At 52.4% G+C, this 24,782-nt stretch overlaps 1 protein-coding gene across 1 annotated transcript; it reads left to right on the top strand.

The window, feature by feature from the left end:
• Positions 1-1,730: 1,730 nt before the first annotated feature.
• Positions 1,731-21,908, top strand: FAM3D (FAM3 metabolism regulating signaling molecule D). Its single transcript, XM_047097660.1, has 9 exons — positions 1,731-1,743; positions 3,541-3,648; positions 5,991-6,011; positions 9,940-10,057; positions 11,468-11,526; positions 14,569-14,619; positions 18,405-18,489; positions 19,198-19,324; positions 21,819-21,908. The coding sequence occupies exons 1-9, from the start codon at positions 1,731-1,733 to the stop codon at positions 21,906-21,908; spliced, it is 672 nt and encodes a 223-aa protein (XP_046953616.1).
• The last annotated feature ends 2,874 nt before the right edge of the window (positions 21,909-24,782 follow it).

Genomic DNA, 24,782 nt, shown 5'->3' with positions numbered 1-24,782 from the left:
GTATTTGCTCTTTACCTCTGCCCCTTTATCTGTTCTCGTCCTCTGTCCCTGTCTCATTCTTTCTCTCTTTATATCTCTGCCGTCTCCCTGTCCCCTTGTCCTTGCTCTCTCCAAGCTCTGTCTCTGACTCGCTGTCTGCGAATATCAGTATCTGTTCATCTGTGCCACCTCATCTATCTGACCCTGTCCTCATACTTCCTTCCATCCGGCTGGGCCCCCAGCTCTCCTGGAGCCTCCACATATGGGGATCCCACAGAATGTCCTGCCAGCCTCATCTCTGGCCTGGGCTCTCTGTAAGTCACTGTTCACTATAGGTCACATCCTATGAACATTCAAAAGCATAACATGCTTTCGTATCTGGAAAAAAAGGGGGGGGTTGGTAATTTGAATTTCAGGAAGTTAAAGTCCCACAAAATCTCTGTGGGTGGTGTCAGGCACGGCTCACTTCTCTCACCTGGAAGGACCTGGAAGGCAGGGCCAGAGTGGGGGGAGGGGAGCGTTTTTATACCTGCTTAACAAAAGGAAATGCAGATTTGCACTAGTGCTTGCTCTTGTTTAAATGTCAAGGACTGACCCAGCCCACTGCTTCAGTGGCAGACCTCAAGCCTCCTGTCTCTTATCTGGGTCCTTGACAGTTGGACTTTGGAGACCACGTCTGTTGAGATAGATTCTTAGGATAAAGAAGATTCTGGGATGGGAGGGGCAGGAAGAGTGGTGGGAGTAGTCCTTGAGGTCAGGGCCCCTCCAGCTGGCTGCAGCGGGTCACAGACGTGGAACAGTTACCACCAGCCCTGCCCTCCCCTCCATTCTGTCTCTAGAGACTTACTGGGGGTCTTCAAAGCTGCCAAATCACTGGTAACTGCCCAGCACTTGGGGGGTGGCACAGGGGAAAGGAGGAGGGGCCAAGGACAACCCTACCCCTGCCCAGGTCTCAAGAAGGGAGGAAACCCCAATTTCGACTCTCCTGAGACAAAAGCACTGGCAATGGGACCCTGTGGGGATTGGGCAGTGGAGACCTGCATCCAAATTCTGACTCCCATCCTTACAATCTGAATAATCCTGGGCTTAACCATAAGGAGTCTTGGTCTACCTACCCCTAAAATGGGGGAGTGTGAGAATTCAAGGAGGATTCAATTGCATATATAGCACCCTGTGCAAACTCAGCTGTCATGGGAGAGTCCTCATTACTCTTCATTTTGGTACTCTCACTCGAGCTCACTCGAGCTTCTGTCTTCCTGCTGGTTTGACTAGGGCTAGCTAGCTCAAGCTCAATGTCTCTCGGCTAGCTGGAGGGAAGGAAGGAAGGAAGGAAGGAAGGAAGGAAGGAAGGAAAGAAAGGAGGGAGTGAAGAAGAAAGGAGGGAGGGAGGAAGGAAGGGGAGGGAGGGAGGGAGGATGAATGGATGGATGGATGAGTGAATAAGCCAGCCCTCCAAGAGACAGTGGCTGGCCGACTTCACCTTCCTCCACTGGCCAATGTCTGCACCAAAAAAGACATGCTGAATTGAATAAAGTTCTAGGGACAAAAGTGAAGGAGAGGTGGAGGCAGAGAGGGAACAGATGGCAGATGGTGAGGAACCAAACCGAAAGGTCTGTGATCTCCTCAGTTCGAGGTACCTGTCCCTAATTGTCAGCCTTATTTGTTTTCAGACCCCAGGTGCCAGTTTCCAATTTGATTTCCTTCTCTCCACAGGCTAACACTGACCCCAAGCCACTCCTCACCTGGACAAGATGAGAGTGTCAGGTAGGGTCAGGCTCTGAGGATTCTTAGGCTCAAGGCTGAGGTCTGAAATCGATTTGGGAATCATTTTTCGATCAGCAGTGCAGGCAGTCCTAGACTCCCAGGTTGTTTGGCCATATGTGCTCTCAAACGGTCAGGCCAGAATTCCAGGAGGAAACCCATCCAGGGGGAGCCTGGAAGAGGAGAAAAGGAGACTTCCTGCCTCTAGGCTGAGGGACCAGAGAAGCTTGGCACGATGATCCCATCTGGCTGGGATCACAGGGAGTGACCCTGTTTTGGAAATATCTGATCCTGGTAGGAAATTAGGGACAAAATATTTGTCTCAAGGAGGGCTAGTCTAGAATCCTCACATCATGGGGCTGGGCACAAGGAGTAGCTTTTGCCTTCTCATCCACGCCCTCATGCTATACTCTGTCTGTACAAATAGGGAAACTGAGGCACCAAGTAAGAAATGGACACAATTCATCTATATTCCCAAACAGCTGTAGGGAAGAGCACAAATTTTAGAGTTAGCTTACTTCCCTGGGTTCAAACCCCACTGTTGTCACTTACCAGCCAAGTGACCACCTCTCTGAGCCTCAGTTTCCTCATCTGTAAAATGGGGATAGTCAATAGTATGTAACACAGAAGTTTATTGTGAGGATGAACTGAAATAATGTATGTAAAAGCTGTTCTCCTGGTGCCCTAACAAAATGACTGTATAATACCCAGGGAGAATTCTGGGTGCCTACGGTCACACTGCACCCCAGAAGATGAGGGACTCCCACAGACCTGAGCCCTGCCCCCCAGGATCCAGGGAGTCTTCTCCCCTACCCCCAAGTAGCCAGAAACCAGCATGAGACCATGGAGTTGATTTCAGGACCACATGGAGGTCAGGGGTGGAGCTAGAGAAACGTGGCCTGATGATGGCAGGGCCACTAGGGTCCCTGAGCTGGGAGGCATAGTGGAGCCCGCTTCTGACCCTCATGGGAGAGTAAGGGAAGAGACAGGACACGGAGCTCAGAGGGGTGGGGGGTAGGGGTGGGGGTCTGTCCTGTGTGTGGGATTGCTCCCCACTGATGCGGAAGCAATCTGGCCACGAGGCCAGGGAAGCCGTGGCAGCAAGGCCATGTGTATTTCTATAGACAGCATTGTGTGGCTATTTGTGGTGGCTTTCAGGGGGAGCGATGGAAAGTGTGGGAGGCCGGCCCCAAGCCACCCTGGAGGCTGCCTACCAGGGACAACTGTCACATCCCTCCCGACAAGCTGCAGGCTCAGAGGCAAGGGTGTTGAACCATGTTCACTCTGACTGAGGCACTCCTACCCAAAGATCCTGAGGTCCGCCCAACATCACACAGCAGCACTGGCCGCCCGGGGCCCTGGACGCAGCCTTCCACGTCCTGCCGGGAGGCTCGCCTCTTAGGGCTGTCTGCAGTAGAAGTTGCCTCCTGTTTTCACAACACACCTCTCCAGCCTCCAAAGTGCAGATTCCAGGCCTCACCCTCAATGATTCTGTCTCTGGATGGCTAAGCGGAGCCCCGGAAGGTGCATTTCTACCTTTTCCTCCCAGTGGATTCACTTTGGGAAATATTGCCATGTAATCTTGTAGCGTGATCTCACCACTTGATCACTGCGTGGATTCACACGTGGTCTCACCACGTGGTCCCCTGAACCGGTCTAAGGTGTGGGTCTTGATCTGGAGCTACAACACAGGGTCCCTCAGTGGGGTCCCGTGGCATGGTCTCACTGTGGGGATTTGGTAAGAATCTTGCTATCTGGCCTTGTGATGTGGCTTCATGGCAGCATTTCCTTGCTCTGCAGGTGTGCTTCGCTTCCTGGCCCTCATCTTTGCCCTGGTCACCACATGGATCTTTATTCGCAGCTACATCAGCTTAAACGCGAAAACTATCCGTCTGCCCCGCTGGCTGAGTGAGTGGGGCCCACTCCTGGGGGGTAGGGCCTATGGACCAGGAAGGGGCCAAGGATATATTCCTCCCTCTGTCCGTGGGTGGCCCAGGAGATGGGCCACCAGATACGGCATGGTGTGGGCTGCCTTTGGGATCCCAGCCTTTGTGGGGGTGGAGGCTGTCGGGAAGGCTGGAGCCCAGGGGGAACACGGAAGTGTTCCGAGGCCCTGGCCGAAACACGCACCTACATCAAGGGGTCATTTTGGAAATGTGATTCCAAGAAGAAAGAGGAAAGAGAAGGAAGGACAGAGGGAGGAAGAAAAGAAGGAAGGAAGGAGGGAGGAAGAGAGGGAGGCCAAGAGGGAGAAAACTGAGCATTGTGGCTTCCAGCTGCAGCTGCTTTCCCTCTGCCCGGGACACTCTCTGCACATCTCTCTGCAGCCAGCTCCTTTCAGACTTCAGGTCTCTGCTCAGATGTGACCTCCTCATAGAGGCCTTTCTTGCACACCCCAGCTGCAGCCACACCCCCTTGTCCTACTTTTGCCTCTCATGTCAGCCTGTTTCCTTGAGAGCTTCACCAGTGTTTATTTACTTGTCTACTTGGTCGTTGCCTATCACCAGCCCCTAGAGTGTCAGCTTCCTGAAGGCAAGGATTTTATCTTGTGTACATCCATTTCTCTAGCACCTGGTGCAGAGCAGATACTCAGTAAACATTTGATGAGTGAAAGAAAAATGAATGGATGGATGGATGGATGGATGGATAGGTGATGGATGGTGGGTAATGAATGAGTGACAGATGGGTGGATGGACGGATGGACGGGTGGATAACAGATGAGTGGATGATGGATGGGGGGGATGATGGATGAGTAAGTAATACCAGTTACCTACATGAATAATCTCATATAATCTGCACAAATGCCCCATGAGGTGATCCAAGATTTGGTTGTGGAGTGGACTCATACATGACCTCATGGTGTGGTGTAAGTTTCCTCATCTCCTTCTTTTCTTAAGAAACTTGCCCAAATGCTCCCTGTAGATGTCAGGAGGAATGGGAACTGTGGTCTCACAGGTCCAAATTCTTTTAAAGGAAGGAGAGAAAAGGCAGCTATCTATGCCTCTGCATTTGTTCTCCTTGGATTCAGAGAACCACCTCCATTGACACAATCAAACGTAATAACCTCTAGTGGCCCAGGCTAGCTCACAACTTCACAGCTGTGAGAAGCCAGTCATCCCACAGAGGAGTCTCCGAGATCCCTCACCTCATACACTTCTTGTCAAGCATGGCTCACACCCATGTCAAGATGATTTATATAGATTCATGGTGGCCAACATGTCCCTGGACACTGCTTTCATACAGATTGACTCGGCTGTACCGACAGCCTGGGAAGGGATGGGCCCAGGTCAGTACAGGAGGCTCAGAGCAGGAGTGGAGATCAGGTGTGTCCTCTAGAAGAGACAGCCCAAGCCTGAGGTGAGAAAGAGAACAGTGTTTGAAAGGAAACCCCAGGGGCACCTGGGTGGCTCAGTCAGTTAAGTATCCGACTCTTGATTTCAGCTCAGGTCACCATCAGTTGTGAGATTGAGCCCTTTGTCGGTCTCCATGCTGACAGCACAGACCCTGCTTGGGATTCTCCCTTTCTCTTTCTCTCAAAATAAAGAAAATAAACTTGAAAAAAGAAAGAAGGAAAGAAAGGAAGGATACCCCGGAACTCAGCTACCTGAGGTAAATCAATACCTCCAACCAACAATCATGGAGCAACTATTCTGTGTCAGGTCCCAGGGACCTAACATGTGGCCCCCACTCATGGTCTGAGTTGGGGAGACAAACAGACTTAATTACAGAATATAGAGAAGTGCATTAACATGATCCAGAGTCTCGAGAAATGCTTACGGTGACAGAAAATGTCACCAGTGGGAACAGTGGTCATCGAAAACCATTAATGTTCAGCCGCTGAAAGACAACATTCATTGTCTTCAGGGGTTCCTAGCCTGGCTGCACACACCCCACCTTATTATTTAATGCATTAATATAGAAGCACATATATTACCACAGCACAAATTTATTTTTTAATGTTTTATTTCTGTATTGATATACAGTTGGTTTCCTTTCTAATCTATTTTATTTTATGCATTTAATAACATGCTCTGTTAGAGTAGGAAGTGCTGTGTGTGTGTGTGTGTGTGTGTGTGTAAAGGGGTAGCAGTGGCAAGTGAGCGAGGGTTCCCTGAAAGGGCGGGACATCCTGCAGGGGAGGAGGATCCCTTGGTCAGGCCAATGCCATGCCCCACACCCCACACCCCAGCCTCCAGCAGGGAGCACCCAAAGCACTTCCTCTCTAACCAGATCTGTCTTTTCTCCAGCAGGTTTGGTCACCAAGGAGATCCGTGAGTATCACCCCAGCCCTGCCTTTGCTTTAGGGTGAGATGTCCCAGGGCTGCTATTCCTGGCCCTGCAGGTCCTGGAAACATCTTTGTGTCCAGAGTCTGCCCAGCTCTCTCCTCCCATGGCCCAATGTTGCCTTCCGAAGCCCCCGAGCCTTGTGGCCCACTGATAGATTCTCAACTCATGGCTCAACTCTCCCTTCCCCAGTCCCCTCGCCCTGCAGTCTGGATTGCCTCCCCGTCTCGGCACCTGGCCGAGCACAGCCGCCTCCCCACTGGGCCCCTGGGCCAGAAGATGGGGGCTGTGCTTATTATCATCATGCAGGGACCCCAGGCTTGACTCACAGTTCCTGTTACCAAGTATGAGGGGCCATGTCGGGCACTACAGAGGCCCCCAGGCGCAAACAGAAGTGGGTGTTGATTATCTGTTGGGGTAGAAGTACCAAACATGCCAAGAGAGATGGGGCAAAGTGTTCTGGGCTCCAGGAGGGCTGCCCCCTTCCAATGAGATGGGGTCATGGAAGGCATCAGAGAAGAGGGAATGGCAAAGGCCTAGAGGCAGGAATGTGTGGGGCTGCAGGGGAGCCTGTGGCTGAGGCCCCAAATGTGGGACACTGCACACGTCTGAGCAGGGCTTTGGCCAGGACCCAAGCTCCCGAAGTGTGGAGAAGGTGGGAGTAAGGACAGTAATGATGATGATAGTAGTACCATGATGGAAGGCCTACTATGTGCCAGACCCCATGTTCAGAGCTTTACAGGCATCTCCTGCAATCCTCACCACAGCCTTGTGTGGGTGCTGTATAATCATCCCCATTTTACAGATGGGCAAACTGAAACTCAGAGAAGTGAAATCTCTTGGCCAAGGCAACACAGCTGTATGTGGTGGTCCAGAGCCCACGGTCTCAACACCTCCTGGCGAGAGGCAACACTCCCAGGCCCACCTTCTTGCACCTCGACATAGTAGTGACTGAAGAGGGAGGTGGTTCCAGGAACAGAATTTTGACTGAGAAGGACATAAGAGCCCCGGTGCACTGTGGGATTACAGAGAGCAAAGACCGTATGGACCAACACGAACCATTTGCCCCACACCCTCAACTCCATTGACCTGAAACTTCCTGAGTCACATCCTGCAGTAGACACAGTGTCACGACACCTTGGTCCAAACGCTCAGGCATCACCTGCTAGAGGATGGCAAATCCAGGCCCACGTGCTGCCTCCCGCCCTGCCCGCTCCCCTGGTCGACATGACCGGTCAATCCCAGCACCCTCTCCCTCCAGGCCCACAGGCAGCCTCTACAGCTTTATCATTAAGCCTCTAACAGCAGATCCACTGACATTAAAGAGAAAAGCTATTTGACAACCCTGATCTAAACCAACTCCCAATTTTACAGTCAGCAAAGGTAAAGGGAGAGATTTCTGGCAAGTCGCACCGCAGATTACTGAAGAGCAGCCCACAGTTCCTGACTGCTCCCCTTCCAGGGCTGAGCTCCATGACCTCACCAACAGCACTAGGGGTTCCCAGAGGGCTCAGGCCTCAGGGTTTGAGGTGGCTGGTGGGGGCAACCTCCGAGCCCAAACCCAGAGAGCAAATCCCCTGCCTCCCGGTGGCTCAGACCCCTGGACATCATCCCTTTCATCCAGTAGCTTGACTGTGAAGGCTGGATGGTCAGAAAATCAATTCCAGAAAAGCCTGCTTAAGCCAGCCTGTTGACATCAGGTTTATCAGACTTAGCTGCAGTTGATTAGGCTCTGGGCACACTCTCAGGTGGTGGCCGGGGCCTGGAACAATCCCTCCAGCATAGGTGAGAACCTCTCGTCTCAAGAGTAAACTGGCCTTCCCATGAGGGGCCCGGGGGCCAGAGGTTGGGCCCCAAGACTCATAGGAGAGGAGGACCCCTCCCCTGCCTCATCCTCAGCCAGCCCCGCAGGCAGGTGCTAGGCCTCTTGAGAAGGGTCCCCTCCAGGAGGTGGGGAAAGGGAGTCGGGTCCATGTCTCCAGCCCTCTCTGTCCTGAGTCACAGGCCTGGACAGCCCCTTGTGGGTGTCTCCAACCCTGGCCTTCACTCTGGGGATAATGTCCTGGTTTGAGCTCTGGGTGTGTTGAAACTCCGGGTTGAGGCGGGGGGCAGGGCAGGGAGCCTAGGACAGGCATTGCACTCAGACCTCCAGGGCTGCCCACTAGATGCGTGAGCTGAAATGCAGCAGGGCACCCTGGGGTGGGTGGCATTCACTCCTAGGAAGGAGCACATTTACTTACTTAGAGGTGTCATGGGCTTGCCAAGCCTTGTGCCAGTGGGTTGTGTCTCCTCCGGAGGGGCCCTTTGCCCTGATACACATAAAGGCTCCCTCTAGGCTGCCAAGGGCCCTGGAGCCCCTAATCACCCTGCCCACATGCTCCGTGGGTTTATTCAGTGAATATTTATTGAGTGCCTACTATATGCCAGGCACAGGAGTTATAGGCACAAATTAACAAGATAATCAATGTAAAGTGCTTGCCACAGTGCCCAGCACACAGCAAGCCGTCGGCATGTGCCAGCTTCTCCTAGGAAGACTGTGGGTTTGCTCCAAGCAGGCACTGCCATAGCTCAGCTAGATACCTGGCACAGGGCTGAAGGAAAGGGGCTGCCCAATCACCACCTTCCTTTTGCAGGTGAACTTTCTCTAAGTCCGTGTTTACCCAGCCCTCCCTAAAGGTATTTTCCTGTCAGGTGGTATTAAAAAAACAAAAACACAAGGCATTAATGTAAATTAAAGCCTGCCGGGCTGAAAGCACAGGTGACGGATGTCCCAGCTCACAAAGGGTCAACTGAGGCCTGAGTGGCTCGGCGGCTGTGTTTGGGGGTCCTGTATACGTTTCCTGCCTTTCACACCCTCCCTGGGTTTGCCCTCTGAGGCCCACGCGGGGAAGGCACAGGTCTTAGTGGCAGCCACAATAATCAGAGGTGCCACATACTGAATCCTCAGTGGATTCTAAGCACGGAGTGAGAGAGGGCCAGAACCACCTGCCTGTTCCTTATTGTATCCCAGGACCTGGCCCATAGTAGGTGTTCAGTATGATCACTAAATGAGTGATAAGAAGAATACCCAGGGGCGCCAGGGTGGCTTAGTCGGTTAAGCGGTTGACCCTTGAGCTCAGCTCAGGTCATGATCTCATGGTTCGTGGTTTCAAGCCCCACATCAGGCTCTGCACAGACTATGCTCACAGCATAGCCTGCTTAGGATTCTCTCTCTCTCTCTCTCTCTCTCTCTCTCTCTGTCTCTCTCTCTCTCTCTCAAAAATCAGTAAATAATTAAAACAAAGTTTTTCAAAAAAAGAAGACTACCCAATATGTCTTGAGCCTCAACCTGTGCCCACTTATTCCTCACAAGAACCCAGTGGGAAAGGCACCCTATTTATCCCATTTCACAGATAAGGATGTTGATACACAAGGAAGTTGAAGACTCGGGAACCTGGCTGGTGAGGCGTCCTACCCACCATGCTGGGGCCCCCAGGAGGTTGCCAACAGGGGGCCTCTGGGGCCTCAAAAGGCTGCTGTGGCCCTAGAGAGAGGTTCTCAAGAGAACCCCTTCATCATAGCGACCCTGGTAATAACCAGGGTGGTAATTAACCACCACTCGTTCCTCCACACTAGTTCTGGGGGTGCTGTGTGCTGAGTCAGGCACTGGGCTGGGGCTAGAGCTGCCATGGGAACCCCGAAAATGAATTCTGGGGTGGTCAGACCACACAACCAGTGTCCTACGTCTTTGACAGGGACTGTTGGAGGCATCATGGGAACACAGGGGCAAACCCCCAGACTCGGGCCGTCAGCAAAGGCTCCTTGGGGAGGAGGCCTCTGAGCTCAGTCCTGCGCCTGATCCCGGGCCCCTCCCCCTCCTCCTCCCGGGTCCCTTCCTGAGCTGCTAATGCTAAAGTTGCTCTGTTCCCTCAACAGCAGTCGTGAGGGCCAAGTGTGGCCTCACTAAGCCCTGCCCCAAAGAGTTCTTCGCCTTTAAAATCAGCAGCGGGGCTGCTAACGTCGTGGGCCCCACCATGTGCTTCGAAAACCAGGTGTAAGTGTCTTGTGTTTTTTTTTTTTTCCTTCCATTCACTCATGCATTCATTCACAAAGTCAGAAGCTGCGAGGGCAGGCCCTGAAAGCAGCCCATACCTTCCACTGGCTTCCTTTTACTCTGGGTGGATGAGTCACAAATAACAATAGTCCCAGCAGCATCTCCATCTGCCAGCACCTTGCAAGATGCTTTGTGGCTTCATCTCATTCAATCCCCCAACACTCCCAGAGGTGGGACTATAATTGATGAGGAAACTGAGGCTCAGACAGCATTACCCAGCTAACTGGTGGTAGAGTCAGGATTTGAACTCAGGTCTGTGTGATACCCAGACTTCTGGGCTTCCTATAAAGGGGGATGCCTCTGGGGAGGGTTCAAAGTCAAGATCTAGGCACCAAAGTTCAGATGCAGCAGGTGCCAAGACTTCTACTTAGGTTCAAGAGAAATACTGTGTACCCATTATCCAAGCCAGGTAGTAAAGGCCCTGGGGACAGTAAGTTTATCCTACTAAAGAAGCCACAGATGTTTTAGTCAGGTTTCTGAACCAAACTCCAACTCACTTAGGCAAAACAAGGAACTTAGTGGTTCATATATACAAAAGGCCAGAGACAGCGGGCTTCAGGACCAGCTGGATCCAGGGGTTCAAACCACATCATCAAGGGTCCCTTTCATACCATCTTTAGCTCTGTTCTCCTCTGTTAGATTCAGTTTTTGGGACATGAGAATGGGCTGCTTCATGTAAAGGAGGGAGGCCACTGGTTGGCTGGCATATTAGCCCAGGCTGGCACCCCACTGGGAAGACAGCTTTCTCCCACCCAAATTATCCCTGCAAAAGGCCCAAGACTGAGTTTCATTGGCTGGCCTGGGTCACATGACCATACCAGGCTCAATCACTGTGACCAGGGGCACAGGATGTTCTATTTGTCCAGACCTGGAAGACTGAGGTGAGTCCCAAGAACTACCTGGTCTGAGAGTACAGGACAGTTTTCCCAAGAGAGCCAGAGGACTGGGGTGTGGATGCTGGGCAGGTAGGGCCACAGCTGGGCTCTACGCAGCGATCCCTGGCTGCAGGACGGCAGCAATGTTCTGGGTTCTGCCTTCTTCCCAGCAGCCAGGCTTCACTGCTTGGGGAGGTAGCCTGGTCCCACCTCCAACACCTCAGAGCCCCAGGCAGGGACCTTCTCTCTTTTCTGAGCAGACTGTTCTGGTCCAAACATGCCATGAGAATTCCTCAGAGAATCCAGCCCACCGCTTGTTTCCAGGAGAAAACAGATGGCCCAAATTATTCTGTGTGTTTCCTGATGCTTCTGCAGAGTGCCATGTGGGCCCTCTCGGAGTTCCCGAGTCACAAAAGCAGAGTGTTCGTTCCACGTTTGGGCCCAACTGTTGTATTTTGTTTCTCTTCTTTGTCAGGATCATGAGTCCTGTGAAAAACAACGTGGGCAGAGGCCTGAACATTGCCCTGGTGAACGGTGAGCTGCTGACCTATCCCCCAGACAGCCCCCTCCATGCTCTTAGGACTGGGGCGGGGGCGGGGGGCGGGAGGCGGGGGGGTGGGTAGTTCCACATTCATTCAACCAACACTGGCTCAGCTCCTACTACACACCTGGGGCCATCCAGCAGTGCTCCAGAGGGAAAGCCCAAGGGACAGAAGGTCTAAAAGACCTGGTCCCACCCACCAGAGTCTTGACCAGGGCCCCACCGTGAGCAACTACCCCAGGAAGATACACTTCTCCTATGAAACGTGAGCCCATCCTCAAGGCCCATCCATGCGGCCTAAGCCAACACACACGAAACCCTGCGGGACAACCAACATCGTGAGATCATGAGCTGATTGCACACCTTCACTCATTCATCAAATACTGTCAGCAGCTACTGTGGGCCAGGCCCTGTACAGAAGCACTAGGGGTCAGCCATGAACTAGAAGGACAGGTCCTGGCCTGTCCATGGAGTTGACAACCACTACAATGTGGTGAACATCTATGAAGGAGGAGGAAGCACAGCTCTGAGAGCTGGGACATACAGCTGGGGATGGGGGTAGTCAGGGGAGGCTTCCAGAGGGAGGTGCTGGTCAGCTGAGGCCTGAAGGATCATGGGGGTTGACCAGGGAAAAAGTGGGGGAGGCTCCTTCGAGGCAGGGGCAACACTGTAGAGGAAGCAGAGAAGGGAGAAGCGGGGAAGAGGGCTTGGGGGCCACACAGGGTCTTCCTGGCTACACAGAGAAGCGGGCAGGATGACAGGTACGGAGGGGAGGCAGGCAGGGCGAGAGGATGAGGGGCTAAGCCTTCTACTAAGAAGTGTGAGCTTGAAGCTAAAGTCAATAGGGAGCCTCAGAAAGGCTTTGAGGAGGGCATGAGGGTCCAGCCCTGCATTCCAGAAACTTCCTTCCAGCTTGGAGCAGGGAGGCTGGGGGCAAGGAGACCTGTAGGAAGGCCCACAGCCTCACTACCCTGCATCTCCAGCAGGAAGACCAACTTCTAGCCATGCCTGAAACAGGGACACATTTCAGGAGGGGTGGGTTTACAGGGGTGGAGTAAGGACCAGGTGGTTTGCCCCAGCCAAGACCCTCCTCTCTCTCTGCCTCTGGCTCTTAGATGGAGAGCGAAGGCCATTTCCCTGAATCTAAGAGCTACTTCCTGGGACAAAGGTCAGGGCAGGTGGAAAAAAGGGCACAGCAGATGCTCCAGAAGGAAAAGGTCAAGCTTGTGTGTGTCATGACCACATGAACACACTTAGGAAGTGACAGGGTAGGATGGGATTCCTAGGGAGACATTCCCCTTCTGCCAAGAAATCCTGCTGAGTCAGGGGAAAGGTCAAAGCCTAAAGCAAAAATGGAGCCTCACCCAGAGTGGGAGGTCGGAAGGCAGCCCAGGAAAAGCGGGGCCTGGGAGGGGCAGGAGGCTGAGCAGGGCACGCCTCCTCCAGTCTTGAGAAGGAGAGCAAGACCTGACTCACTGCATTGGCGGCCGCCTCCTACAGGGAGGGCATGCCAGCAGATGACCGTAGGGGTCTCAGTCTACAGGGCCTGTTTCACCTAATCTCCACGCACACCCCCACCCCTCACCCCAGTGGAAAGGGCAGGAACTGGCCCTGGCTGCAGCCCATCTGGCTGAAACCTGCTGGTTCTCTCTTCCCTGAAATGGGCCACTGCAGGAGACGACCTCTATGACTAGTGTCCAATGAGACAGGCTTAGCTTGGGGCCTCCCTCTCCTCCCCTCACAAAGCCCAAAGACGAACACAGGCATAAGTAACACCAAGAGCTGTTACAGAGCATTCACTGTGTGCTATGTCATTCCGCCTCACCCCGATGCTAGAATGGAGCTATGGACTCCATATGGAGGTAAGACATGGAAATTCAGAGAGGTTAGGCAACTTGCCCAAGGTTACACAGCCAATAGATTTGAACCCAGATCTGGCTGACTCCAGGTCTTAATCACCCAGCTGAATTACTTACTTCCCTAGACTAAAATCCTCTCCAAACATCTATGTAGCACCTACTGCATGCCAGCTGCGGGGAAGTCCAACAAATCACTCTCAGGGCCTCACAGTCTCAACTGTATAATAAGCCATCAAAAAGATCGGTAAATATTGGTAGTTCTCAATTTTTAGGGAGCAGAGATTCCTTTAAGAAACTTCAGTCTGCACCTTTTCCCCCTAATTCCAGAAAAATCCACAAACGCACATGATCAGAGTTTCATGTGTACATAGACCCCTCCCCCCCTTCCAAGGACATACACTAGTGGCTCTGAGAGTCCAGTAAGGGCTGCACTGTGAGCTCCCCCACCCAGCAGGAGAGCCTCCACTACCCAGGCCCCTGTCCCCACCCTCTTCCCGGATCCCCAAGCTAACGCAAGGGGGAAGGGACCAGGGGTGAAAACGTAGATCTGCCATCCCCTCTGCAACACCCCCATCTAGTGGCGGAGAGTGAGAACTGCGACTTCCCCAGAACACCTGGTTTTCTGTAGGACTTGGACCCTTTGCAAAACCCACAAACGCCATTCAGATTACTAGACTCCGAGTACTGGGTATAGTTCAGCCCACGGCAAGTCCCTTTGCCTTCTAGAGTCGGAGGACTCAAATTACAGGTTTCCTGTTTAGGTAGGAATAATGATGACGGCTGTAGTTCTTTTTATTACTATTTTCCAGCTGAAATTTATCTTGTGTTTACTACCTATTTGAAGTACATCTCACTTAGTTCCCATAGCCCATTTTTCAGATGCAAAAATTGAGGTCCAAATACTAAGTGGTGCATTAGGAAGTGGCAAGGCAAAACACAGACCCAGATTAGCTGGATACCGTTCTACTCCAGAGATCCTCCACCATTGTGTTCTTGTACCTCTCAGATCAGCCCAAAGGTTAGTGGGCACCTACTTAGTGCTGCATGCTTTCCACAGGACCTGATTTTACTCCATTATTATTCTATTTTTAGACCTTAAAGAGTAGCCATTTTCTGCAAAACGATAGGCAGGATGACACATTCCAGGAAATCACAGTTTTGCTCTCTCATCCCTAGGAACCACAGGAATGGTGCTAACACAGAAATGCTTCGACATGTACTCTGGAGGTAGGCACCTCTCTGTTGGCACTGAGGTCACAGGGTGGGCTGAGCCGCTTCCTGTGGCAAAAGAGCCATGGGGTGTTAGGACGCTCGGCTCTGGTTTCCGCAGGAGACAACCAGAAAGAAGCATGGTGGCGGTGGGACGCCACCCTGCTGTCTTTGAAACTCCTCTCCTGGGTGCAGAGCCTGAGACAAGGATTCAAGGGCAGCGGTTGACTTGGAAGGAGGTGACCTCAGAAAATATCAGCGGGAAGTGAGACAGGGAAAGGAAGATAGCCAGTGCGATGTGTCATCATGCTGAATGCTGCGGGCAACTGGAACTCAGGAGCCAGTGTCCAACACATGCCTCAGAGAGGTCTCAAGGGGCAAGGGAGCTGGGGTGCTCCCGCCCCTAATTCCTTGGCACTTCCCACACTTCTGGCCTGCCCCGGGGCACAAAGGAAGGTCTGGAGGTGGGAGAAGACCTTCAGGCAAAGATATGCGGGTGCTGGCAGGTGGAGGCCAGGCATGTGTGCACTGAAGTGCTTAGGGCAAGGACATACGGCCTAGTTTGCTCTGCTGGGTGAAGAGTATTATATTTTAAGGCTGCAGGGTCTCCATTTGGCCCAAGGACAGGACAAGGCCTCCCAAGGCCCAGAAAGGATATCTCTGAGGCTCCAAGCTCTCTGCATCTTTCTACAGACATCTTTTCTTCTCTCTGTGCACAGGCATGCTTTCTGAACCTCTCTGTGCATGTAGCCACCCCACTGTCCTCCTTGCCTTATAGGACACTGACCTACCTGGGCTGAAATTTCCCACCAGCAGCTTCCTCGCCCACAGGCTGACTGGCAAAGCCATGGTGGGGGCAGGACTCTCACCCAACAATCCCGATGTCTTCCAAAACATGGTGGAATAAGTCCCAGACCCATTATGCCACCCACTGCCCAGCTGGCAACCCACCTCCCTCCCTCTGACACAGGAGCCTCAATAAGGAGTGGAAAAGCAGCAGAGCGGCCCCTTGCAGGCAGCAGGAGTCCTGGTCCTGCAAAAGCCGGTTTCCATCAGGATAGGTGAACTGAACTCACGCCCCTTCTCAGAGCCCAGCTCAGCTAGGCTACCCTCCCCTGTGCCTGCAACCTCAGGGCCCAGCTCCAGGCTCGGGCATCACTCCCCTACTGTGCCCACCTAACCGCACAAGCCCAAGAGGAGACAAAGCCAGGCAGCGAGAAAGTGGGAAGCCCTCTTGGCCTGGCAAACAAAGGAGGCATTGAAATGGGAGTCTGGTGCCCGAAGTCACAGCTGCGAATGTTTGGAAGGTAACCACACTTAGAGACGCGAGCTGGCACTCTGTCCTGTGCCCAGGGCTTCAGAGGATCCCATGGGTCCTATGATGGCCATCCTCCACCTGAGTCCCACCTCGCAGGTAGGGTCTGCAAGGCCAGAGGATGTGCCAACTGGAAGCCTGCATCAGGGCCCATGCAGACGTCTTCGAGGTGTGACCCCCTTGGGCAGAAGCCACAGATACACCTTTAGGACTGAAGGTTGGCCAGGGCATGGCAGTTGCTGGAGGGGAGGGTGGTGTGGACAGAGCTTGGACTGGCAGACTGGGGGTGTCCACATGCAGGCACGCAAGTCCCCTCCTGGTGCGGGACAGAGCTAAGACAGGGGTGAGAAGAACGTGGGTCAGACTATTGGCCGAGGGCCAGAGGATGTCATTTGTTCTCTGTCCAGGACCCCCCCAGGTGTTCAGGGTGGCCGGGGGCCAGGTTTATGGACAAGGTCCAGTCTCTGGAGTCAAAGACTTCAGGGTGAGGCAATGACACCTCTTGAAATTCAGTTCTGTCATCTGTAAAATGGAGGGAATCCACAGTGTCCGCTTCATGAGACTGACGCGGGGATTGAATGGTAACCCACACTAATCAGTGGGAGGGGCCCTGCCTGGCTGGAGAAAGGACCTGGGGGGCTCATTCAGTGTTCTCCCTTCCTTTCCCTTCTTCCTCACTCCATCCACAGGGCTCAGAAGCAAGGAGGTCATTGTCAGAATGAAAAGGGGGAAAAAATAACTTAAAAAAAAACCCTAAATTTTATATTGCCCTATTATCAAGTTGAATGTAACCATGACTGACGGGGACCCAAAAACAGAAGCATCTGAGGACAGGTTGTGGTCATGGACTACACAGGCCTCTGTGTTACTGAGCTGGTTGACAGCTGACCTTGGCTTTCAGGACTTGATTCTTCCCCTAGGTCCAAGGGATCCTCAGGGAATATAAGAACTGGCTTGTCTTCATGGGCATGGACCTATGGGTGGAGTGGCCATACAGGGCCCTGTGCTTAGAGCGAATTCGGGTTTGGTTTGATGCTCTAGTTTTGCCATCTTGAAATTCTTAATATTTTTTTAACAAAAGTCTCCTGGTCTTTTTTAAGATTTTATTTTTCAGTAATCTCTATGCCCAGCGTAGGGCTCAAACTCACAACCCAGAGATTAAGAGTCACATGCTCTACCGACTGAGCCAGCTTGGTGCCCCGAAAGGCTCCACATTTTCGTTGTGCACCGGGCCCCCAAAATTATGTTACAGATGCTGCTAAGAATTGCAGTTCCAGGGGAGCCTGGGTGGCGCAGTTGGTTAAGCGTCCGACTTCAGCCAGGTCACGATCTCGCGGTCCGTGAGTTCGAGCCCCGCGTCGGGCTCTGGGCTGATGGCTCAGAGCCTGGAGCCTGTTTCCGATTCTGTGTCTCCCTCTCTCTCTGCCCCTCCCCCATTCATGCTCTGTCTCTCTCTGTCCCAAAAATAAATAAACGTTGAAAAAAAAAAATTTAAAAAAAAAAAAAAAAAAAAAAGAATTGCAGTTCCATTATAGTGCACTTTCTGTATGCCCGAGAGTCATCGTCACATTTGCTCTTTACAAAAATTCTCTGGGCAGTGCTACTGATCATCCTCGTGTGACAGATACAGCCCTGATTTTCCCACTAGGCCAGTCTTGCCCATACTTCTTCAGCCATTCAAGAGCCCCTTGCATACTTTATGCCATGTCCAGAGTACCGTCTGAATTATTAGTATTTTCCTTTGAATCAGCTCACTTTTTTAACCTAAATAATCTTAAAAAGGAACCTATATCGCTGCCCTAAGTTATCACTTTTTATGCGGCAAAGATGGCCATAAAGATAAGCTCCAGCTGGGTGCTGATCCCTCCCCAACATGCTGCAGCTAGGCCTGTCTCTGTTAAATGCACAGATTTTGCACCTGCAGTGTGGTGTTCAAGATGCAAAGGGAAGCTTGCTCTTTGGTGTAAGCTGGGGATCTGTAGGACACTAATGTTCTCTCTCAGTGACCTGAGTCGCCTGTGATCCAGTGGGTCTATCCTCTAAAGTCAGGACAGACAAGTTAGGTTGTTAACTAGTGTAGAAGGAGGTGGTGGAGGGTATGCAAAGAGCCCAGAGATGTTGAGAGATGATTTCTTAGGGGCCAAAGACCTCCATACCTTGGGTGTAGGTCCCCAAGGGCCCTTAGCGCAATGTCTCTCACTTATGGCTGCACATCTGAATTGCCTGTGGAATTTTCAAATTCCAATGTCCACGCTTAACCACCTGAATGAGGCTACCCCTGCTCTGTGCACGTTGCTCTCCCCTGGACAAGGGCTGCAGACAGCTCCACCCCAGATGCCACCTCCCACCGGCCCCCGAGCTTCAGACAGAGCTCAGTGTCAGCCTGCCGCTGGCCACTCCTGGTTGATCAGAGCAGTAGCAGAGAATGAGAATGACCAGTGGCCACTTCCCCTAAATGACCAGCACCCTGCTTTCCTTCCTCCCGCAGAAGTGAAGCTGCTGGTGAAATTCCTTAAAGAAATTCCAGAGGGCACACTCGTGCTGGTGGCCTCCTATGATGACCCAGGAACCAGGTAAGTGGGAACCTCCACCTGCCAGGCCATGGCAAACCAAATGCTTCCAAGCCCTAAGTGCCTTTTCCCACTCTCCTGCTGGCTCTATCTTCTGGCAACTTTTCCTAGGGAAATAACCAGACAAGTGTACATGTTCTAGGAGGCCCATCACAGCCTTGGTTACAACAGCAAAAAACTGGACACACTGTCCCTGTCCAATAAAGACCTACTAGTTATAGAAATTATGACACATGCTGGTAGGTGACATATTATATATATATATATATATATATATATATATATGGATATATTGCATCAAAAATGATGTAGAAAATAATTTAAGGATATGGAAGAATGTTCACCTTTTAGCATTAAGAGGAAAAAAAGAAGCAGTTTGTAAAAGCATTGGTATGATCCCACAGTACCTGGGGGAAAAAAAGACATGAAGGAAATATATTAAAATTTTATAATGATTATGTCAAGCGGGGTGAGACTCTAATTTTTAGTTCCTCTGTGATGTTCCATATTTTCAAAATAAACATGTATATTTGTAAACAGAAGCAAAATTGTACTAACACCTCTCCAGCCCCCTCCAAGTGGCTTCTTGAGAGAAGTCCTTGCCACTCAGCCCTGTTCTTCCTGAACACAACTCTGCTCGTAGGCCAAGGGCCTGAGAACCTGACCCTTCCCCCACCCCTCCACCTCACCGTGTTCTCTGCTCCTCTGCAGACTGAATGATGAGACCAGGAAGCTCCTCTCCAGCCTGGGCAGTTCTTATGCAAAGCAGCTGGGCTTCAGAGATAGCTGGGTCTTTTTAGGAGCCAAAGACCTCAAGGACAAAAGCCCCTTTGAGCAGGTGGGTTCCTGGTGGCATCCCATCCCAGTGAAGTGGGTGGGGTGGGGGGAAGTTGCCAGGGATAGATGGACAAGGACTGGGGTGGCTTGGAAGAATGGTGTGGGGACCCCTAGAGGTCAGGGTGGCCTGACTGGGTAATCCCCCAGCAGGAAGTGGCCTTGACTATTTTGCAAGGAGGTGGGTCATAATAAATTATCGGATAAGTACCAAAAAAGAGAAGGAAAAGGAGAAAAGAAGGATGAAGGCAAGAGAGGCATGGAAAAAAAGAGAAAGGAATGTAGAGATGAAGCCTGCATGACAGGCAGAGAGGGGAGCCCAGAGAAGGGGGGATGCCTAGCTTCTGGTCCCAATGGAAACCTAAGCCACACCCCTTTTCCCCCCAAGGGCTCAGGCTCCCCACCTGAAGAGAGAGGTTTGGACCAGAGGAGCTGTCCCCTTCTAAGCTCCCTGTGGAGAGAGTAAACTTGCATCAAGAGGAGGACACAGGAGAGCCCACCTGATATGGAAGGGGTCAGCAGGGGTCCATGACATGTGGCTCCACTACCCAGGGGTGTCCCCAAGCAGGGTCTGGGAGGCCTCCAGCAGTGGAGTCTCAGGATTGCTCAGAGGAGGAAAGGGGAGTTAAGGCAGCATTGGGAACTCGCAGGGAAATGCTGCACCTTCTCTCCCTGTCCCCCATCTGTGCGTCCCCAGCTCAGAGCAGTTCCAAAATGTGGGAGAACTAGCCAGATCTTCCCCGGGCATGAAGTAGCCCCATCTTTGGAGGTGACAACATTCAGTTCTGCCCAGAAGGCAGCTAAGAGTCGATGATTCAGGCATAAAGGTCTAGTGAGGTGAGTGAATTCTATCCCGAAGGCAGTGGGGAGCCATGGAAGGCTTAAGCAGGAAAGGGACAAGCACAGATTGATATATAAGAAAGACTAGCTAGCATTCAGCAAGCACTTGCTCTGTGCAGGCTCGGCTGAGCAAGCTACCTGCAGCGCCTTCTTTGATTCCCACATGAAGCAGGTACAATTATCCTCCCATCTCACAGTCCAGGATCCGGAGGCATGGAGAGGTTTTAACCAGCTTGCTCAGGTCTGAGCTACTCAGCGATGCAGATGCAGCTGTCATCAGGTCAGCCTGCCTCCACAAAGATTTCTCGTCCTGATGCTTTTAGCACAGCCTCCCCGGCTGAGCACGGAGAAGTGTGGAGAAGGCAGGGAGGAGGCCCAGGCAGCAATCAGACAAGAGGCACAGCAGCCTGCAGGGAAGGGGCCATGGGTGGCAGGGAGGGACAGCGTCAGAAGGCTGAACTCCAGGTTGGCGGGGGGGGGGGGGGGGGGGGGGGGGGGGACCACAATGGGCTGCAAGGGTTTTTGCCCTGTCTAGAAAATGCTGGCCTTGTTTGCGTGAGTTTCTAAGAGAATGAATTCAGGTCGCTAGAAATTACTTTTTAAAAATCACTGTACAAAGTAGCTTGTGCTGGAGGAGAAAAGGAGGGAGCCCTCTGTTGATAGCCTCCGGGTGAAGACCACAGACATCGGGCGGGGGCTCCAGTGCATCCCTGTGTGAGGTGCAGGGAGGGGGCAGGGCGGGAGGCAGGGAAGAGGCTTCAGGCCACAGGCCCGGTTCTTCATAAAGCCCAGCTTCCAAACCCATCAAAACCGGGCCAAGACAGCAAAGAAGAAGCACGCAAGTCGACCCATCACCCGGAAATGAATCGGAGGCCACGGTGTGACCGAAACCACCTAGTCCTTTGTTCCCACACACGGGGCGCTGGGCGTTAGAGAAGCAGCATCTAGAATGACTTTATTCCCTAGGGTGAGCCACGATTATCCCACTGGTAGACTTTGCCACTTACATTCGTTTCTTCCGTAAACTAAGCCCAGGCACTTTAAACACAATCTTAACTGATTTTATTCTATTTACTTTTAATTAATATTACAAAGTGGTTCTGCCACTTACCAACTAAGTGGCCACAGGCAGTTACTTTGGGCCTCTGTGCCTCAGGCTCCCCATGTATAGAATGGGATGATAATGGTATGCCCTTCCTGGGGCTACCATAAGGAATAAAAACATAAGGTACTTTGTGCCTGGCATAGGACAAGTGTTCACGAATTGCTAGGATGCTTCTTCTCATTGTTCTGGTTGTCTGGGGGTGTCCTAGAGGGGCTGATAGAGAATTTGGCAGAGGAGCTAATGCTCGGCAAGCCCACCTCCCACGCTTGGTGCTCTCCGCCGCCCCCCACCCCCAAGGCACTGAGGGATGACTGAGCTCTGATCCCCTCTGTAAAAACTTGGGCAACTTGTAGTCCCTCTGAGCCTCAGTTTCCCCTCCTATGAAATGGGCTGGTTATATCCAACACCACCACCTTCCCATGGGGCCAAAGCCAGAACAAAGTGAGTGAAGGCATGAGGTTTAAAAGCACAATGACAATTCAGGTGTGAATTCTGAACGGCCTCCCCTGTGGGCCACGTCTCTCTCTTTCTCTCTCTCTCTCTCTCTCTCTAGTTCTTAAAGAACAACCCAAACACAAACAAGTATGAGGGCTGGCCGGAGCTGCTGGAGCTGGAAGGCTGTGTTCCCCGGAAGATACCGTAGGGTAGCTGTGGACCAAAGAAGCTCCTGGCTACTCTAGGAGTCAGAGCTGGCTGCAGCGACGAGAAGGGGGCCAAGAGGCCTGTGGAAAGTGCTGGGGGAATCCCCATGCACTGTGCACCTCCCCTGTTTGGAAGCAGACCCCTCTCATGGGCTGAGGCGGCTCACCCAAGGTGGCCAGACTCAGGGATCCTTCCAGAGCCCGTCTGGTCTGGAGAGAACAGGCTGGCTGTCACTCCCGAGGAAGGACAGACTGCCCATACCTGCAGCGCACAATTAAATTTTATTTTTGCTGACTTTGAATGAACGTTCTGACCTTCCGATGTGCAGTGTTTCTCCCTGAGATCAAACTGGTCCAGGCCAGGTTTGCTTGGGCCACAAGCTGGGACAGGTCGATGACAGCCTCGAGCACCAGGTTAGGCAGCTGGAAAGGAGGTTGGTTTCATAGAGATTTTGCTGAAGGGTAAATGAATCCTTTGCTCTCAGCTTAAGCTGTAAAACCCACAGGACTAGAGAGAGCCAGAGGACGGACACAGAGCATGTTGCCTTGATCTGCTGCTGGAATGAGAGATACAGAATCCAGAGTGGGAGCAGGGCGGGCAGGGGCGGGGGAGGGGGGGTTCCTAAGGAAGACTGGGAGGAAGAGGCAGGCTGCAGGAAAGACCTTCTGGCTGTTTCTGAGTGGTTCTGCAGAAGCAGTCCCTGAGACTTATTTGGGAAGTGATTCTAGAAAACACCAATGGGGGTGTGGAAGTAAGACAGGGGAGGAAGGTAGCCAGTAAAGGGTGTGTTATCGGCTCTGCTACAGCTGTGGGTAAGTGGAGCTCAGTCCCACAAGGATCCCCGGGAATCCGTGTAGAATACACACACCAGAGATCTCTTAGCCAGGGCGAGGTTGAGATGCGTCTGCATCAGTCCTGTCAGTCACTGCTAGGGAGGGTGCTGCTAGTGTTGGGGCTGATGCGAATTCCTGAGCACTTTTTGTCCGCCCTACAGAGGACAGAGTGGCCATCTGTGGCTCTGCAGAGAGTCCTTAGCCCAGAGGCATTGATACCAGCCACTGGAGCTCCCTGAGGTGGTAAGGCCCAAGGGACATGTACAAAGACCCTGCCTGCGGTCTCTGAGAAGGGCCAAGCAGGGAGTGCCTAGACCAGATCCTGGGCGGGGGTCATGGGAGCAGAAAGCACTGGTACCCAGGCTCCTGGAGCGTGAACTGGAGAGGCTGCAAAACCTACAGAGAGGTGCGAACACCCTACGCAGCAGACCAGCAGCAGCTCAAGTCCTGTGTAAACCAGTGGTGCGGGGCCCTGGGGTTAGCAGGGCTTCAAATGTGCCAAGAGGGCCTGGGGTAGAGGGGACAGAGTGTGGGAACCTTCGGCCAGGAGCCATGGCGGCTGGGACTTGGGCTGCAGTCCCAGTAGGGTGAAGATCGGTGCTCAAAGCCTGAGAGGACAACTTTGAGCAGGCTTGGCTGAGGAAGTCAGAAGAGGGGACCCAGCCAGGCACCGCTCCCCCCACCCCCACCACACAATCCCATTCCCCCATTTTTCCCAGTGCAGATCACTCTCAGGGATTAAAGGGGGAGTTTGTTGGTGGCCGCACCTAACTCTTTTTTTTCTTCTAAGTTTGAGAGAGGGAGCATGAGCAGTGGAGGGGCAGAGAGAGAGGGAGAGAGAGAATCCCAAGCAGGCTCTGTGCTGTCGGCACAGAGCCCAAGGCAGGGCTCAAACTCACAAACCTGGAGATCGTGACCTGAGCCACAGTCAAGAGCCAGATGCACAGCCAACTGAGCGACCCAGGTGCCCCCCCCCCCCGCCACCAACTGACTCTTCTGCAGACCCTTCCTTACATGTGCATGGTGGAGAATGCCTGGCAGCTTGGATGTGCTCCACTCCTCCCATTTTGTTCCACGTGGCAGGGCCTTCTGTTCACACCTGACAGTCAGTGCTAACAAAGGGCTCCCGCTGAACCCAGTCGCCCTTCCTTCCGCATCCCCAGGACTGACTGAGGCCAGCTGAATGGGGGTTTTCTGCAGGCCCTGGACCCTGACCGCACCACTCCTCTTCACTTAGCTGACTCACTTCTCAGAATACTTTATAAAATTTAAAAAACCAGGGGCACCTGGGTGGCTCAGGTGGTTAAGCATCTGACTTCAGCTCAGGTCATGATCTCACGGTCCATGAGTTCGAGCCCCGAGTCGGGCTCTGTGCTGACAGCTCAGAGCCTGGAACTGCTTCAGATTCTGTGTCTCCCTCTCTCTCTGCCCCTCCCCTTCTCATGTTCTGTCTCTCTCTGTCTCAAAAATAAATAAAAACATTAAAAAAAATTTTTAATTTAAAAAACCAATAAGGACTTCTTTTTTTTTTTTAATGTTTATTTATTTTTGAGACAGAGAGAGACAGAGCATGAATGGGGGAGGGTCAGAGAGAGGGAGACACAGAATCTGAAACAGGCTCCAGGCTCTGAGCCATTAGCCCAGAGGCCGACGAGGGGCTCAAACTCACGGACCATGAAATCATGACCTGAGCCAAAGTCGGCCACTGAACCGACTGAGCCACCCAGGCACCCCAGGACTTCTAAAGTAAGTCCATGGCTAGGGCTAGGCAGAGCTCTTAGCAGTGGTCCCTATTTTAAAAGGATATGGGAGGTGCGTGGGTGGTTCAGTCGGTTAAGGGGCCGAGTCTTGACTTCAGCTCAGGTCACAATCTCACAGTTCGTGGGTTCAGACCCTGCATCAGGCTCTGTGCTGGCAGCTCAGAGCCTGCTTGGGATTCTCTCTCTCTCTGCCTCTCAATCTGTTCCTCTCTGGCTTGTGTTCTCTCTCTCTCTCTCAAAATAAATAAACAAACTTTAAAAAATAAAAATAAAAAAATGAAA

The sequence above is a fragment of the Lynx rufus genome, unplaced genomic scaffold (assembly GCF_022079265.1).
Source record: "Lynx rufus isolate CCGP_SWC_20201006 ecotype Redwood Valley unplaced genomic scaffold, mLynRuf1.p SCAF_4, whole genome shotgun sequence".
NCBI classification, from domain to species: domain Eukaryota; kingdom Metazoa; phylum Chordata; class Mammalia; order Carnivora; family Felidae; genus Lynx; species Lynx rufus.
The sequence above is the reverse complement of the archived record's forward strand: the minus strand, read 5'-3'. Positions and strand labels throughout refer to the sequence as shown.

Excerpts from the sequence above, each read along its gene's own strand:
- FAM3D (XM_047097660.1), top strand. Across the intron at positions 10,058-11,467 it reads ATGTGCTTCGAAAACCAGGT|GATCATGAGTCCTGTGAAAA; the intron begins GTAAGTGTCTTG and ends CTTCTTTGTCAG. Across the intron at positions 14,620-18,404 it reads CTTCGACATGTACTCTGGAG|AAGTGAAGCTGCTGGTGAAA; the intron begins GTAGGCACCTCT and ends TTCCTCCCGCAG.